At 42.1% G+C, this 15,027-nt stretch overlaps 1 protein-coding gene across 1 annotated transcript; it reads left to right on the top strand.

Annotated features, from left to right (window-relative positions):
• Positions 1-4,886: 4,886 nt before the first annotated feature.
• On the top strand, positions 4,887-14,171 carry mmp23ba (matrix metallopeptidase 23ba). The gene is made up of 8 exons (XM_026154532.2): positions 4,887-5,254; positions 8,361-8,497; positions 9,203-9,342; positions 9,768-9,935; positions 10,030-10,194; positions 11,044-11,154; positions 13,560-13,686; positions 13,799-14,171. The coding sequence occupies exons 1-8, from the start codon at positions 5,111-5,113 to the stop codon at positions 13,971-13,973; spliced, it is 1,167 nt and encodes a 388-aa protein (XP_026010317.1). The 5' UTR covers positions 4,887-5,110; the 3' UTR covers positions 13,974-14,171.
• The last annotated feature ends 856 nt before the right edge of the window (positions 14,172-15,027 follow it).

The raw sequence follows: 15,027 nt of genomic DNA, 5'->3' as shown, positions 1-15,027 counted from the left end.
TTTTTTTATTCTTAGATATAAACCCGGACCCCCCCCCCCCTTCTCACCGTCTCTTCTCCCCTTTGGTTTTCTTTCTTTCTCTCCCCCTCTTTCTCTCATTCATTCCCCCTGTCCTATTTATTTAAAAAAAAAAAAAAAGACAAAGGATGAACTGAAGCTCTGCCATCACGTAATGTCGCATACTGCTGTTTCTGATGTCATTTAAAAAAAAAAAAAAAAAAAAAAAAAAAAAGATATAAACCCGGATATGAGGCAGAAAATAAGTGGACGGATGGATGGATACAGCACTGGAAAAGTCTTTTTATATGTTGTTAGGAAAATGGGAAATAGTTTATTGGAACATAAGCAAAGACACAGAATATAGGGCACAAAAATGTAAAAAACAAAAACAAAATGTGTTTGTAAAATTCTATCCAGCTTGAACGACAATATTTGATGTGAACGCCTTTGTTCTTCAACGCAGCCTGAACTGTCTTCCATTTATTTCTTTAAGTCATCTTCATGAATAGTTCAGGCTTCTTGAACATTCACAGCTCTTCTTTGGACGTTGGCTGTCATTTGACGATCCGACAGTACAGCAGTAGTGTTGAGGTCCGGGCTCCGTGGAGGCCTATCCATGACTGATGGTGTTCCCAAACACATTGTCAATGCTTTTACTCCACTGACAGTGTGTTTGTGATCACTGCTATGCTTAAAAAATATATAGCTAACCCGAATACAGATAGCAGATCAATGGTGGTGGAGGATCAAAATCTGACAGGACTTTTTAAAAAATTCCATCTGTTTTAAGAAGGTCTCCAGCACCACTGGCTGAAATGCAGCCCCACTGCAACAGATCCTCCACCGTGTTTTACGGGTGGCTGCAGACACTCACTGTACCTCTCTCCAGACCTCCAACTTGTCCAGTTTCCTCAAATATTTAAGGAGACACTGGACATCAAACCAAGCTATGAAACTTCTTTAGCTAATAGCCCTTTGGGAGTCACCATGTTAGGGTGAAAACACTATTTTATGTTTGTCAGACTCTGTTATTTCATTGTTTGTAGATTCAACTAAAGAAAGAAAAAAAGATTTTTGTGTTTTGTTTTGGGGGGGTTTTTGTGAGAAGCAGATGGTAATAAAATGCCTAAAGATACATTTTAAAAATGGTTCTTTGCTAAACTGTGTTATGTGTGAACACAGCACTGGTTCACCCCTTGAGCTAGATGCATTTTTGTGTGCTTGAATGATGTATAGGTCAGTGTTAAGTGGCTTAACAACATTTCTCTGACAATGGTCAGGTACAAGGACTGGACTGAAAATAAGTGAAAAAGCAGCCAATATAAAAAACAACAACAACAACAACAACAAAAATAACCAACAACTCATGAAGTCCTTCAGAAAGCCTGGAGAACTATTGTTCAAGACCATTTAAAAAATCCCAAGAAGGCCTGACTCATTGGAAGCAAAATGTAAAGAAATGAGCGTGGCTCAAGACTTTTGCACAGTATTGTATATATATTTATTATGTCATCATCAAACACACACAATGATGTAATCAGGCAAAATGTCAACCCTCCAATGACATATACAATTTAAAGGAAAAAGTGGTTATAGCCATAGTTATCATATGCATACTGAGGTCACAAGAAGCTGTTTGTGCTCATAGCCATGAAAACAATCCAAAACAGATGACTGGAAGAAACAAACAAACTGACAAACACAGGGAAAGAAATCTAACTATCACATGTGGCTTGGCCATATAACAAAGAGTGATTTACTCACCTCAGTTAATCACAGTTAAGCTACTTAAAAAAGAAAATCAGTGTGTAAGTAGAGTGGTTTGTGGTTGGATGAGTGACGCATGAGTTCAAGCGGTCTAGCTTCCAGCCATTTAAGGGAAAAAAGATTAGCCAGGTCTGGCCAGAGATGACAGTCAGCTGGCTGAGGACCTTTCCCAGCTTCACCCAAGGGTGTACTAGAACAACAAACTCAGGGGAAGGTCATCAGACCAGGGGAAAAAGAAAATCTCCCCCTTCGAGCATTTGGGCTGCACACGATATACTCGGTAAGAAAATGTAAAAAAAAAAAGAGAGAGAAAAAGTTGTAACATTTTACACAAATGTATACTACAAAAATGGATTGGTCGCTCCAGCTACTGGGTTATCTAAGACAAATAATGTGGGAGTGCATTCAGCTACATCACTTTAGAAAAGGATCCAGTGGAATCATTTCTATGAAATAACTTCTGGGTTTGGTCACTGTACCAAATCAAACAGATAAAGCATTTTAATGCTGCAGTAATGCTTCTAGTTTGTTGAAAGTTAAGTTCAGGAAAAAAAAATGTTGATTACCTTCTACTTTTGTTGATCTGTCTTCTTTAGAGCATCTTGGCTTGTCACGGGAAGGAAAAACACGGGCAGAATCATTATTAAATATCATTTATGTGTCCTCGGGGCCAAGCATGCGAGTCAGCATGCATAATACCAGAACCCTGAAACTGGCATGACATTATGAAGTATTTATTAATTCGAGAAATTCCACCAATTTTCCTGTCAGTCAGACTGTGTGTCGGGGGAAAAAGCAACTATTTACCAACCGGAGTCAGAGACACTCAAACAAGATTTGACCTAAAAGCCACAAAAATGATCACATGATAGAAATACCTCTACGCTATTTAAATACAGAGTCATAACAGGGTCACACAGAGGGTGCAAATGTAAACTGCCATTTAAGTGTCACTACGTCTTGTAGGGGAACAACTTCATGGAACATTTTTGTGATTAGACTCAACCTTATTTTTGACTCACTGCTTATGGTTTGACTTTCATCCCAGAAGCAGCAGGTTTCTCTCAAGTTTAAATTTCTGACACATCCTTTCCTGCATTTTGGTGGATTTTTTTCTGCACCATTTTCCACCTTTTATGCATCATGGTTGGAAGTGTCTTTATGTATGAAAAGGGAAAGTTTAATATCATCAGTACTAAATCAACACCTGTACAGATTTACTCTTCTGTGTTATTTTGTGTCAGCTCAGATTGACAGTGTAATGAACTGACTGTTTACCAAGCTATTAGTGGCATCTTTAATCTCTTTAAATGGGAACCTCTGAAGTAAATAAAAAACGAATTTATTTTCATTAATCAACGTCTGAACAACAACAGTTAATTTAAAATGTCGCGTGTCTGTGTTTTGTGATGATTTCTGGGAATCGACTATGCATTTTGAGTCTGGCTGAAAAAGGAAGAACAGACAACAAGTTCAGTTGATAAACTAGGAAGACTTCCAAACTTGGGGTGGGAAAAAAGTGGGTTTTGGACTTTTTGAATATAAAACAAATCTCAGTGATGAACATCCTGGTTTCTTTGCATGACAAGGACAAGCACGAAATGTGCCCGGACATTTTGTTGTTGGTTTCACCCAAGGGTGTACTAGAAAAAACTAAATCTGCAGTTTTTCTGCTTTGGTGTTAACAAAGGGGAATCAGCAGAAGTTGCTGATGAGCAGAGAGAGAAACGAAGCAGCAGTGAGGTCGACCGGAGAGTGACAGAGTAACAGAGTAAGAGTAAGGTTCCAACAAACAGATCCCTCCTTAAAACTGGACACAAATAAACCCCCAATGCAGAGAGGCCTGATACGAATTCAGTCTAGCAAGCACATTTTTTTCCTTTCTAAAAAACACAAACGTGATAAGTGAAGGACTTGCAGATCGCCTCTGGAAACTGTACCTTCGAGAGATTTTAAGCAGTAGTTTTGTTTGCACTTGTCCTCACCGGTTTGGTTTCTTTGCATGACGAAGACAAGCACAACGTGTGCATGGACATTTGCCTGCATGTTGCCTGCTCCAGCACTCCATCTTGGAAAAAAAGGTCACACTTTTGGAGAAAGTGTCAGGAAAAACTGCTGTTGCATGGTAGGGCTCTCTCTTCTCTGAGTCCAGGGACACAGTTTTATCTGAGGCCAAAGGTCTAGAGTATTCAGTTGATGTCCCTGCAGCTAGCTGGACTGATTTCATGTTAATGGATTAGACAAGCACAAACCAGAACCATAAAGGGTTGCCTGTGTCACTGTGCCCAGCTTTAGACAGTATCTGGAGGTGGATAGTACAGAGGAGGGTGGCTTAGTTAACCCACTTCCTGTGGCTCCCTCACAAAAGCTCAACTCTTCTCTCCAAACGCTGCAGATTCTCCACATCCCAGCTGGACAAAGTTTATCAGACTCAGATGGGCACTGCCCTGCCATACTGAACTTGAAAAATAGAAACTAAATATTGATCCTATCGCACTAGTATCGATCCACTATAGCAGGTTGGTATCATCAATATTTTTGTGACCACCTCAGTTCAGTTCAGTTCATTTTTATTTCAAACATTTCAAACATGTGCCTTCACAATCATTACAAAATATCATTACATCATTTGTTTGAAAAGGAGTTGTCCATACCCCCTCAAGTTTCACCATGTACACGATATTAGTGTCACCTCTGGAGCTGGAAAACTACAAGTAAAATCTATTATCTGTGGTACATTCATTGTTCATATCATACTCTTCTTCCTGGACATGCAAGCTGTAAAACTAAAATAAAATGTTTAAAATAAACACTTAAAACTGTCTCTTATAGAGTAATTTAAACAAAACAGCCGACTAAATAAAGCCCCGATTTTATTCTGACCTAAAAATATCTGCCACGCTGTAAGGAGGAGAAGAATAAACTCAGCAGCGTTACATAAACGTGCAAAAACTAATCTTGCCCAAAAAATAAAAAATCAGCCTTTGGCTGCATCTCCGGCGGTTGCAACAAGTGGTTTGACGGACGTTTGGTTTTCATTAGGTCGTCTCGACACTGACCCCCTGCCCCGTCTACAGTAACGTGAAACCAGCCCGCTGGCAGGCGCTCTGTGCGGAAGAGAGGCGAGCAGAGCTGATGCAGTCTGCACTGCTTTCACAACCCGGTCGGTCCGCGGGGCTGGACTGCGCTGCCTGCTGCGCACAGCGACCACAAGCTCCCCAAGTAGTGACCCACCAGCAGCGATGCGTGCTATGGCCACGCAGTAGCATTCACTGGAATAGATGGTGAAGCAGTCTTTTGCAGAAGGGATTCTTCTTGATTTTGTCTCCCCTGGAGGTGCGCTATGGCAGCCATGGTGAGCTGTCAGAGTGGCAGAAGTTTACGAAACGGCGACTGGGGCTTCGCACCTCTGCTGGCTGCTGTGCTGCTCAGCTTTCTGCTTGCAGGGATGCAGCAGACCACAGCGTTTCCCACCTGGAGATTAGAGGTATGCTGTGACCACTTTTTCCTTGCAGCTGCAGAGTCCGGCACATAGTTGTGCTTATGAAGTTATTAAGATGCTGGTTACCTTTTGAAGTCACATAACGCCAAACTCCATTCAGAATTCTGCTCCATTTGCAAAACTGTTTATGTAACAGGAGACTACATACGGGGGTAGAAAAGTAAGGCTTATTGAAAGTTCATGGTGAAAGTGGCAGTAATGGTGAACCCAGCAATGAAACGCTGTTTTATATTGAGAGTAAGAGGTAAGGTAAAAGCAACGCACCATATATTTACCACAAATCCACAAAGGTTATTATCGGCTTTATTATTAGTTGTGCTGGCGGTGCCCACTTGACAATCAGCAAAACAGAGCAGCGGGTATCAGGAAAATACCAGATCATTTAGGAACGATGCACATCATTTTCTTTCACTGTTACATTATGCAAGAATCCGTGCAATTTCAAGCCATTCGTCTGGATCTTCAAAGATATTTTTAGCTGGAAATCCTCACATGAAATCAGTGAGTGATGGTAATAGGCATCAGATTCAATTATGTGAAGTTAGATGAATGCTGCTATTAGGTTATGTCTATGGAATGGGTCTCTGTGCAGTAATATCTTCAGCGAATTGGATAAATGTGTTTCTCCACACATTTCACTCAGTGCCACCCACCCGCTGTGACATAGAGCCTGAGGGATCGCTTTATGTCACTGCCTTTGCCACACGCTCTCATTATGTGTCAGTCAAGAAGCCCGCTGGTGGGGATTACACAACTTCATGAAGTTAAGTAACAGAACAACCAAAGAGCATTTCTCATTGATTTATACTGAAATGAATCGGCAATTATCCACTGTAACATACTTATTATTTCTATATTACTAAACGAGATTAACAATATTTGTTTTGACAATGTTCAGCCTCACTCTGTTTCATTTTAACATGAATATGTGCGTGTTGACAAAAAGTGCGACAGACAGTCTGTGTTTTGATTTGTGTACAGAAAATCGCTTTTGTTGACTAGAACCCTCAAAGTCTCTGAGGTTCAGATGAAAATCATAATCCCTTGTTTAGAAATTTCTGGAAACGAGGTTAAACTCTTCCAGACTCCCCAAACGATCCATGTGGGATTTGTCCTCAGATGTTTCGCCCTCTGTCAGCTCTCACCGCCGGCTCTGAGGTTTAGTCTAGAGGACTAGTGGGTTTGCGGTTCATCTTTATTTGTGGCAAACATGCCAGATGAGCTTTGTGGTGAATATAACAAGACGTGACACATTAAGAAACGCGCTGGCTTTAACACCTCATAAGTCACTGAACGCATGACTCCAGCATGTCAGCTGAGGTCGGGAAAAGCAACTTTTGTATAAAACAGTGACCTATGCCTTTAATCTGGTAGTGAAATGTTATATTTAACACCAAACCACGAGAGATCGTGAAGTTTAATAACGGTGTGGGACAGTCTGGCCACCCAAAGTACTATTTTGGAAAGGAAATGAAGGAAGTACTGCATCTGTTTGTCTTGACTGGGTGAAGCAGGAACAGGAACTGGAGGACTGGGCGTAGATTCCAAAATGAAGGGAGAGACTTTGATATTTTCTCTCCATCTTCAGTGTTTTTCCTCAGCAAGAAACTTATATTTATAAAAGAAAATTATATTTGTACTGGGTTTTAGTGTCAGAGATATTATATAAAAAAAGAGGCATGGTACTCAAAGAATCCTGGAGTTGTGGTTTTACAGTAGAATCCAGCTTTATATCCAAGTGACTTCTGAAGTAGGACCATACCCCTGTAAAAGTAAGGTTTTTCTCTGATTGGCTGCCCCTCACAAACAGATGATGCAAACAGCCAATGGTTTGGGGCTTCGGTGGTTACAATCAGAGCAGAGTGCCTGATATGACCATATTAAAGATATCCACGCTTAATGACATCATAGAGAGGCAAGAGAAGGAAAAATTGTCTGAAACTGAATGGCTCACGGGGACAACTTGTGCATAATCTGACCTTTTTATTTGAACCTTTAGCCATTTTTAATCAGCGCATCCACGATTTAACAGAGGTTGTGTCATTTCTTGCCTGAAAAAATCTAAATGTATCAGTATTTATGCATGTTCTGAATGCTCGTGAAAAAGAATCCCAATACTCTTAAGAATTTGTGGTGTCTTGCTCTCGGTTTTTCACTCAGACGATGATTGCAGTCACATGGAGACACTGGTTAGTTTCACACCCAAAGAGACTTGGCGAGCATGACCCATAGCCTCGTGTTGGCTGCATGTTAGACCCTGAAAGGACATTTCTAATCTTGTTGTCAGACCACAGAAGAAACACTTAGTCTGAAGCATACTGAAAACTTTCACTTTGCTCCGCTCTCTACTATAAAATCTTGTTCATCCCCTTGCATTTCACCTGACACACGGTATTCCTGCTCATCAGTCAGGCTCTTGTAAAGAGCCAGGTATAACAGACCAAGTGGTACTTTTCAACAAAGTCAGGTTTAAGCCTATACTCACCCAGCGCCTTCAAAAGCGTGTGCTGTGCACGTGTCTCCCAATGACTGCCAGTTGTGTACCCTCAGCAGTTTCTCTTTTTAAATGTCTGCCTCCTTAAAACCCCATTAAAGCCATCAGGCAGTGCGAGAAACATTCCTGTTGTCAAGCACAGGAATGGGCTCCTCAACTGAGAAATCGCAGCCTCTCTTCTAGTGCTGAAAAGCGGATTTATTGCTCAAACCCATTTCCATAGAAAGTTATAGATTTATTGCGAGGTGTGATCACTATTATGGAATATCTCTGCAACTCAACATCAGCCGCAGAATATTTATGAAAGCATTAAAACTCAAAGCACCCATAGGCAGCATTTCAGTGTTATAACAGAGTCCAGACTCCAGCTGTCATCCCCCCGAAGAGATATCAGACTCAACATACTGGTGAAAAGTATCAAACTTAATGCAACTTTTTTCTTACTTCTTTCCTGAGATGGAAAGTTGAAAATATAATATTCACTAATGTGACCAGTTGAATCTCATTGAATTCTTAGGAAAGCCAAATGAGTCTTTAGGATTCAGTTACTCCTGTCACAGTGTGAGGTCATTCATTCAAAGTTTCTCTTTGTCCAAGGAAGAAGCTCACACCACTGTGCTGCTCATCGGGATCCGCAAAGAGGCCCGGTCACAAGTACTTCACCTCTCCAGGAACAAGCGCTACACCCTCACCCCGGAGAAGCTCAAATGGGACAAGTTCAAGCTCACATACAAGTATTTATTTACAGCCTGCGATGCACAAAAGCAATACAAATTAGGCAAAGGGAGAGCGAATGTTTGTGCTAAAAGAAACCGAGATGAGAGACCGAGGCTCCAGATTTCAGACAATCGTGCACTATAACTACTGTTGATGTGGGTCAGCTGCTACATTTTCTAATCTTAAGTCACTGTTTGCACTGAACCTTGTCCACCAAAAGTTTGTCGAAGCACCAAAAAGTGGTCTGAATTATCATCTGACTGTGAACACTGTAAAATAGTGAGCACATAGGGGATTCTGAAAGTCACGCCACAGTTGCTTGGCTTCCAAAGAGTTGGATTGAGCTGTGTTAACTGTCAGGAGAAGATCCAGTAACTTTATTCATCCTGGAGCTGTAAAATGATCCGCTAACGGGAAGATTAGATTGAGCTAGAGGAGCTCCAAAAACCGTTGGTTGGTGGTAGACAAACTTTTTTTTTTTAAACAGCTTAATTTAAGTAATTTTCGCACTAGTAAAATGGATGGTATCAAGAATTTATTAAGTTACTGTCTAACTGTGATATTAGAAACTATCTGGTCTCACTAAAACAGAGCGGTGCTGAGGAATGTGGGAATTCTTTTGTGTCTGAACAGTAGCTATTGTGTTTTGGCAGATTCCTCAGCTGTAGAGGAATGTGTTGAGGGACAACTATTAACCACACCGTGCTGTTGTTTCCGAGCAGGTTGCTCTCCTTCCCTACAAACTTGATGAACGCCAGCGATACACGTCGGGGAATCGCCAAGGCTTTTGGCATGTGGAGCGACGTCTCGCCGTTCACCTTCAGAGAGGTGCCGGCCGACCAAGAGGCGGACATCAAGATCGGTGGGTGCATCTCTCCCTCAAAAGATGTTGCTTGGTTAGTTCTGAGTGCCAGACTTTTCTGTTTCTCCCTGCTGTTGTCGCCGTAATTTCTTTGCCTCATTAAATCGCAGCACTGCAATGACATTACCAAGCTTATATTCAACACATATTCATAATTCTTAATGAAAAAAAATGTCTAACAACTTCCAGACATATCAGCTCATGGCAAAAGTCCCCAAATTCTGCTTTATCTGCCCCCTTTGGGTGCAAACTCGAGAGTCCTGCATAAATTCTCAGAGTGAGTGAGAGGAATGGTCGTCATCCTCTGAGTTTGTCATTTGTGATCCATCATCTCCCCACTCCAGTCTCCACGGAGCAGGAATAATGGAGGGAGGGCTTCCCTCCTTGGCTCTGAGCTATTTCTCTCCGTTTCTCTGTTTTGGCAGGCTTCTATCCAGTCAACCACACAGACTGTTGGCAGTCCCACTTGCACCATTGTTTCGATGGCATCACAGGAGAACTGGCTCACGCGTTCTTCCCGCCAACAGGAGAGATCCACTTTGACGACCACGAATATTGGATTCTGGGAAACATGCGCTTCAGCTGGAAGAAAGGCACGCATCTTTATTGTGTTTGCTGAAACTTTTAATATTTCATGCGTGAAGTAATGAATGCAGCAGACACCGAGCTGAGCTGTCTCTGTTGCAGGGGTTTGGCTGACGGATCTCGTCCACGTGGCGGCTCACGAAATCGGTCACGTCCTGGGACTCATGCACTCCATGGATCCCAAAGCTTTGATGCACCTGAATGCAACTCTGACAGGGCGCAAGCTCATCACACAGGATGAGGTGTGGGGTTTGCACCGGCTCTACGGTTTGTTCACAGTCCTTATGTTTTCTCTCACACAAACATTAAAGGTCTTCTTTTTGTACTTTCATAACACATCTGAGGATTTGGGGGGACGTATGTGGTCTAGATGACACATTGAAAGGCATCCCAAAGCCTCTTGATTGAATGAATGAGGCCCATAAAGAGCTGGGATCAAGACACATGATGAGGCTGATGACACATATGGCAGCATCAGGATTGAAAATGAGCATTGAGTGTCGACTGGTATTTCACAAGGGCAGAAAACTGACGGTGCATCTGGGAAGCCTCTCAACAGCCTGACAGAAGAACCTGCAGGAGAATTCATTCCCTCGGGCAGTTTGACAGGTTCAAGAATTCCTTAACGTTGTTGTTAAACATGGCTGAGGGAAAACAAGATTGATGCTGCCGCTGTCAGATGAGATGACGAATTGGGTCTAGACTCCAACTGGCCTTCAAACTGCATATGTCCTGTAAAGGACGCTGTCCAACATCCCACCGGGATGATTTAAGGCATTGCCCGGATCGGACGCTTTCTCAGAATGTAGTCTGATGCTGGTATTAGAAGCATCTAGATATTCCTGTAAAGGAGTATTGCTGCGCGCTTGTGATCAAAACCAATCATAATGTAGAGCACAATGTTTGCGTTTGATGACTGAAAGCGAAACATTAATGAATACTGTAAAAAATACTCACGAGTGGTCTTTAGCGTGTGTCATAGTGAGTCATTTTCACTGGCACAAAAAGCAGATTGTGTGTTCGTGTTTGGAGGGTTGGAGGTGTTCCAATTCTTTTGCCTGACTAAGAGCTGCCATCTGACCCTCCTCCTCACTTCATCTCTCCCCCCTCCTCCAGGATGTTTGGATCGTCTATTTATCTGTCCGGCCTGGGCTCGGAAAGGCTACTGCGAGAGCAAGCGCAGACTGATGCAGAAGCACTGCCCCTCCAGCTGTGATTTCTGTTACGGTAAGAAGCAGCAGTGGCAACGGCAGCAGGAGTCCAGGGGGAAGGGAAAAAAAAGAAGACAGAGAAAGTTTTCTCTCAATTGAGCAGCACAAGGAGCTGCTGTGAACCGTTTGCCAATGGAGCAACGGGAGCCAACAGGTCCAGCCATGCAGAGCTGCGCTGGAGGTTTTCAAGGGTCTGATTTGTAGGGAGATTACACTTGGCGCTGGGAGAGTCTGTGTTTTATTTCTGGAGAGTGGCAGCGTTTCAGAACGCTCACACAGCAGGGCCGCTACCTGTCGATTGCTCTCTCAGTGAGGGCTGCTTTACACAAGTGTCACTCATCAGACAACTGCCTCTGTAGGTTTATTGTGGGATGCTGTGGTGCAGAGATCTCCTTTTTTTTGCACAACAAGAAGTGGCTCAGTTTTAACTATCACAGCCCCACAGACTGTGGCTTTCTGAGATTTTTTTGTCAGCAACAGGGGGACAGTGTGGAGAGAGGCAAGAGGATACGATTCCTGGCTCACAGTAATCTGTTCCTCATTGCTGATTGGGAGACGTTGTACGGCTGTGGAAAATTCCTGAGTGACTCCAAACCGCTGGAATTTCAGACTGTGGCTTGAGGGTTAGAGACACACAAGGTCAATTTGGATTTTTGCAGCATTAACGAGAGCGACTGTTTTTTAGGCAGACTCTGAGTTGATCACGAGGCGGCCTGTTGCGCTTGTCACCAGATGGGAGAGATTACACTGATAACACAGGCACACCGCCAGCAGGTTAGCAGCATGGATGCCTGACGTGATAACGCTGCTATCAATGATTTTGACAGTAATCAGCATTTTGGCGAGGCGTTTGTGAAAGCATGGGCGTTTCTGGGATTTAAAAACAAACAAAACATGGGGAACGCACGGGGCTCAAATCAAGAAATTTATATATTTGGTGAAAAATAAATAAACAGAGTGAAGAAACCTGGCGTAGAAAACACTGATAAAAATCTCTCATGTGCAGCCCGACGCCCAGATAGACTATTATATCAAAAGTCTGTGTAGTGCCCACACAGAATATCTTTCAAGTACTAAAGGAAAATGACTCATCAGGCAGGAACATGCATTCATTCATCTGTGTTTCTCTTTAATGTTGCTGCTAGAGAGGATATTATTTACTTATGTACTCTCGGGTAGTTTTACCTACAGTAATTCTACATTAATACAGCGTTTCAGCAGATTAAAACAATAACTAATAAGTAACTAAACCTTAAAAAATATGGAGTACAAATGACACTATGTGCATCCAAAATATAGTGGAAAGCAGAAAGCAGGATAACTTAATTTCTTAATTTTTTGCTCCAATAAACAAGACTTTCTTGTACTTTTTTAAAAAAGTTTTCTTGATGAATGGTTCGCCAGGCTTTCTGAAGATTTTTCACAGCTTCTCTTTGGACATTGGCTGCTTTTTCACTCGTTTGTTTGTTTGTTAAGTCTCATAAGACTGACCTATCAATCATTCAATCATAAAAAAGATGCTTAACTCAAGGGATGAATCAGTGTTGTGTCTACACATAACAGACAATCTTAGAATTACTGCCAGTATGTAAAAAAAAAAAAGCATCATCTTTTCCATTTCTTTAGTCAAATCTATGAAAAATACCAAAGATAACACAATTTGACAGGCATGGAATCGTATTTTTGCACCAACAAGATGATTCCCAAAGAGCTATTAGACAAAAACTTGGCATATCTCGGACCTCGACATTATTGAAGCAGTGTGGGATTATCTTGACAAAAGGCAGCCAAAATCCAAAGAAGAGCTTTGAATGCCCTTTAAGAACCCTGGACAACTATTCCTGATGACTACTTAAAGAAATGACAAGAGAGTTCAGGCTGTGTGGAAGAATAAAGGTGGTCATAACAATAATGACTTTCAAGCTCACTAGAATTGCACACAAACTCTGTTTTTGCCGTATATACAGTATTTCCATGTATGATTGCATAATTTCAATAAACTGTTGCACCTAGTTCACATTTTCCTTTCAGGCACTGCTGTGTGAGGAAAGGCTGTGACAGCTGGAGACAGTGAAAGAAACTGAGGTTTATGGTTATCACAAATCTTTTAGTTCCTTTTTGATCACGGGTGGGAAACATTTATTTCATACAGCCACACTGACTAAGTTAGATAAAGTCAGCCAAGAGCCACACACCGGCTATATGAATGGAAACACAGCTACAGGTTAGAGTGATTAAATTACTAATATTCAACCCAAACGTTGTATTATCGTTTAAATTAGCCCACATCTTGCAAGTTGTCACACTGCACATGTGTATCTTAAGATAATCATTTTATGGTTAAGAACACCAAGTTATGACCTTTGCATTTCCTGTTGTGGTGCACCAGCTCATCAGTGTTTTCTTTTCTATCCTCTTCAGAATTCCCTTTCCCCACCGTAGCTCCCACCCCGGCTCCCCCAAGGACCAAACACAAGCTGGTGGTCGAGGGCAAGAAACTAACATTTCGTTGCGGGAAGAAAATAGCATCAAAGAAAGGCAAAGTACAGTGAGTGTCTCTCTCTCTATCCCTCCAATATGTTATCAGTTTACCTGGTTACAGTGATGCTACAGTATTGCAGTTGCTGAGCGCCGTCTCTAACGTGCGAATCCTGTTTCAGCTGGTACAAGGACGGGGAGCTGCTGGAGTTCTCTCACCCAAACTACATCTCACTGAAAGACGACCACATTACTATAGTGGCCAACGCCATCAACGAAGGCACGTACACCTGCATCGTTAAGAAGAAGAACAAAATTCTCACTAACTACTCGTGGAGGGTACGCGTGCGCTTCTGAAGCAGAACAGCCCAGCTCCTCTGCACACTGAACAGGACATATTCACAGATGGTCACCAGGAGACCTCACTCACTAGGGCACATACTAGTATTTTTTGTTTTGTTTTTTAAACGTTCTTCCTGTATCCACGTAAAATTGTTGACCGTCTTTGTGTAAATGCGTTTACATCTGTGCAAAGAATAAATGCTCTGTGACAGATATTTTTTACATTTTTTTGTGGAAAACACTACCTGACTGTAAAAAGCTGTTTGTGGCAGATGCTGTGGTTTGCATTTTATTTGGTGATGAAAGTTCTGTGCAGCTCTCATCAGCTGTTCGGGACGATGACGTCAGTCTGGATTCATCAAGCCTGGACTTCTTCAAAGCTCTTTCAGCTAAGGCAGCTGAAGGAGTCCAAGGCCACCCACGGGATTCCTCTGAAAAATAGGGACTAATTAGTTGCACAGAAACCCAGAAGATATTAGTACTGTTGGGAGAACTCACCATAGCCTTCTACAAAATGTCCCAAATGTCTTTTTTTTTTTTTTTTTTTAATGGACCTGAAAAACTTACAGAAGCCCTTGCTTTAGATGCATAGCATTCAAATAATTTACACACTGCCCCAAGTAAGCTACTAAAGCCAGAATAAACAATGTTGTCTACAGCCTTTGGAACCATTTGGACCTTAAACCGCATATGGAACACCTCAGACGTCTAGCTTACTTTACTAGTCGCACGCTGAGGCCAATAGTCTGCCTCCAGGGACTGAGCAGTCAGTTCCACTCGCAGCTCTCTGTCCAAGCTTATTCAACACATCAGGTGTAATAATCTGCAGAAAGGCCTACGGTGGGTCCAGGGGATAGATAAAATTGATTAATGAATATTTCCATTTAGTGCTGGCTCTGCGAGCCCCAGGACAGGAGGGGCCTTTTTTCAGTACCTGTTCCAGTCCTGCAGGGACCCGAGCTGCACTGTTTATTTTTCTTTGGCTCGAAATCAAAGAATTTATTGGTTTCATTCTGAAGTCAGAGTCATTTAAAAACAAAAGCAAAGCAAGCCGGGGCCTTTTTTTCCC

Source organism: Astatotilapia calliptera, chromosome 20 (genome assembly GCF_964374335.1).
Source record: "Astatotilapia calliptera chromosome 20, fAstCal68.1, whole genome shotgun sequence".
Taxonomy (NCBI): Eukaryota; Metazoa; Chordata; class Actinopteri; order Cichliformes; family Cichlidae; genus Astatotilapia; species Astatotilapia calliptera.
This window is presented reverse-complemented; position numbering and strand designations above follow the sequence as displayed.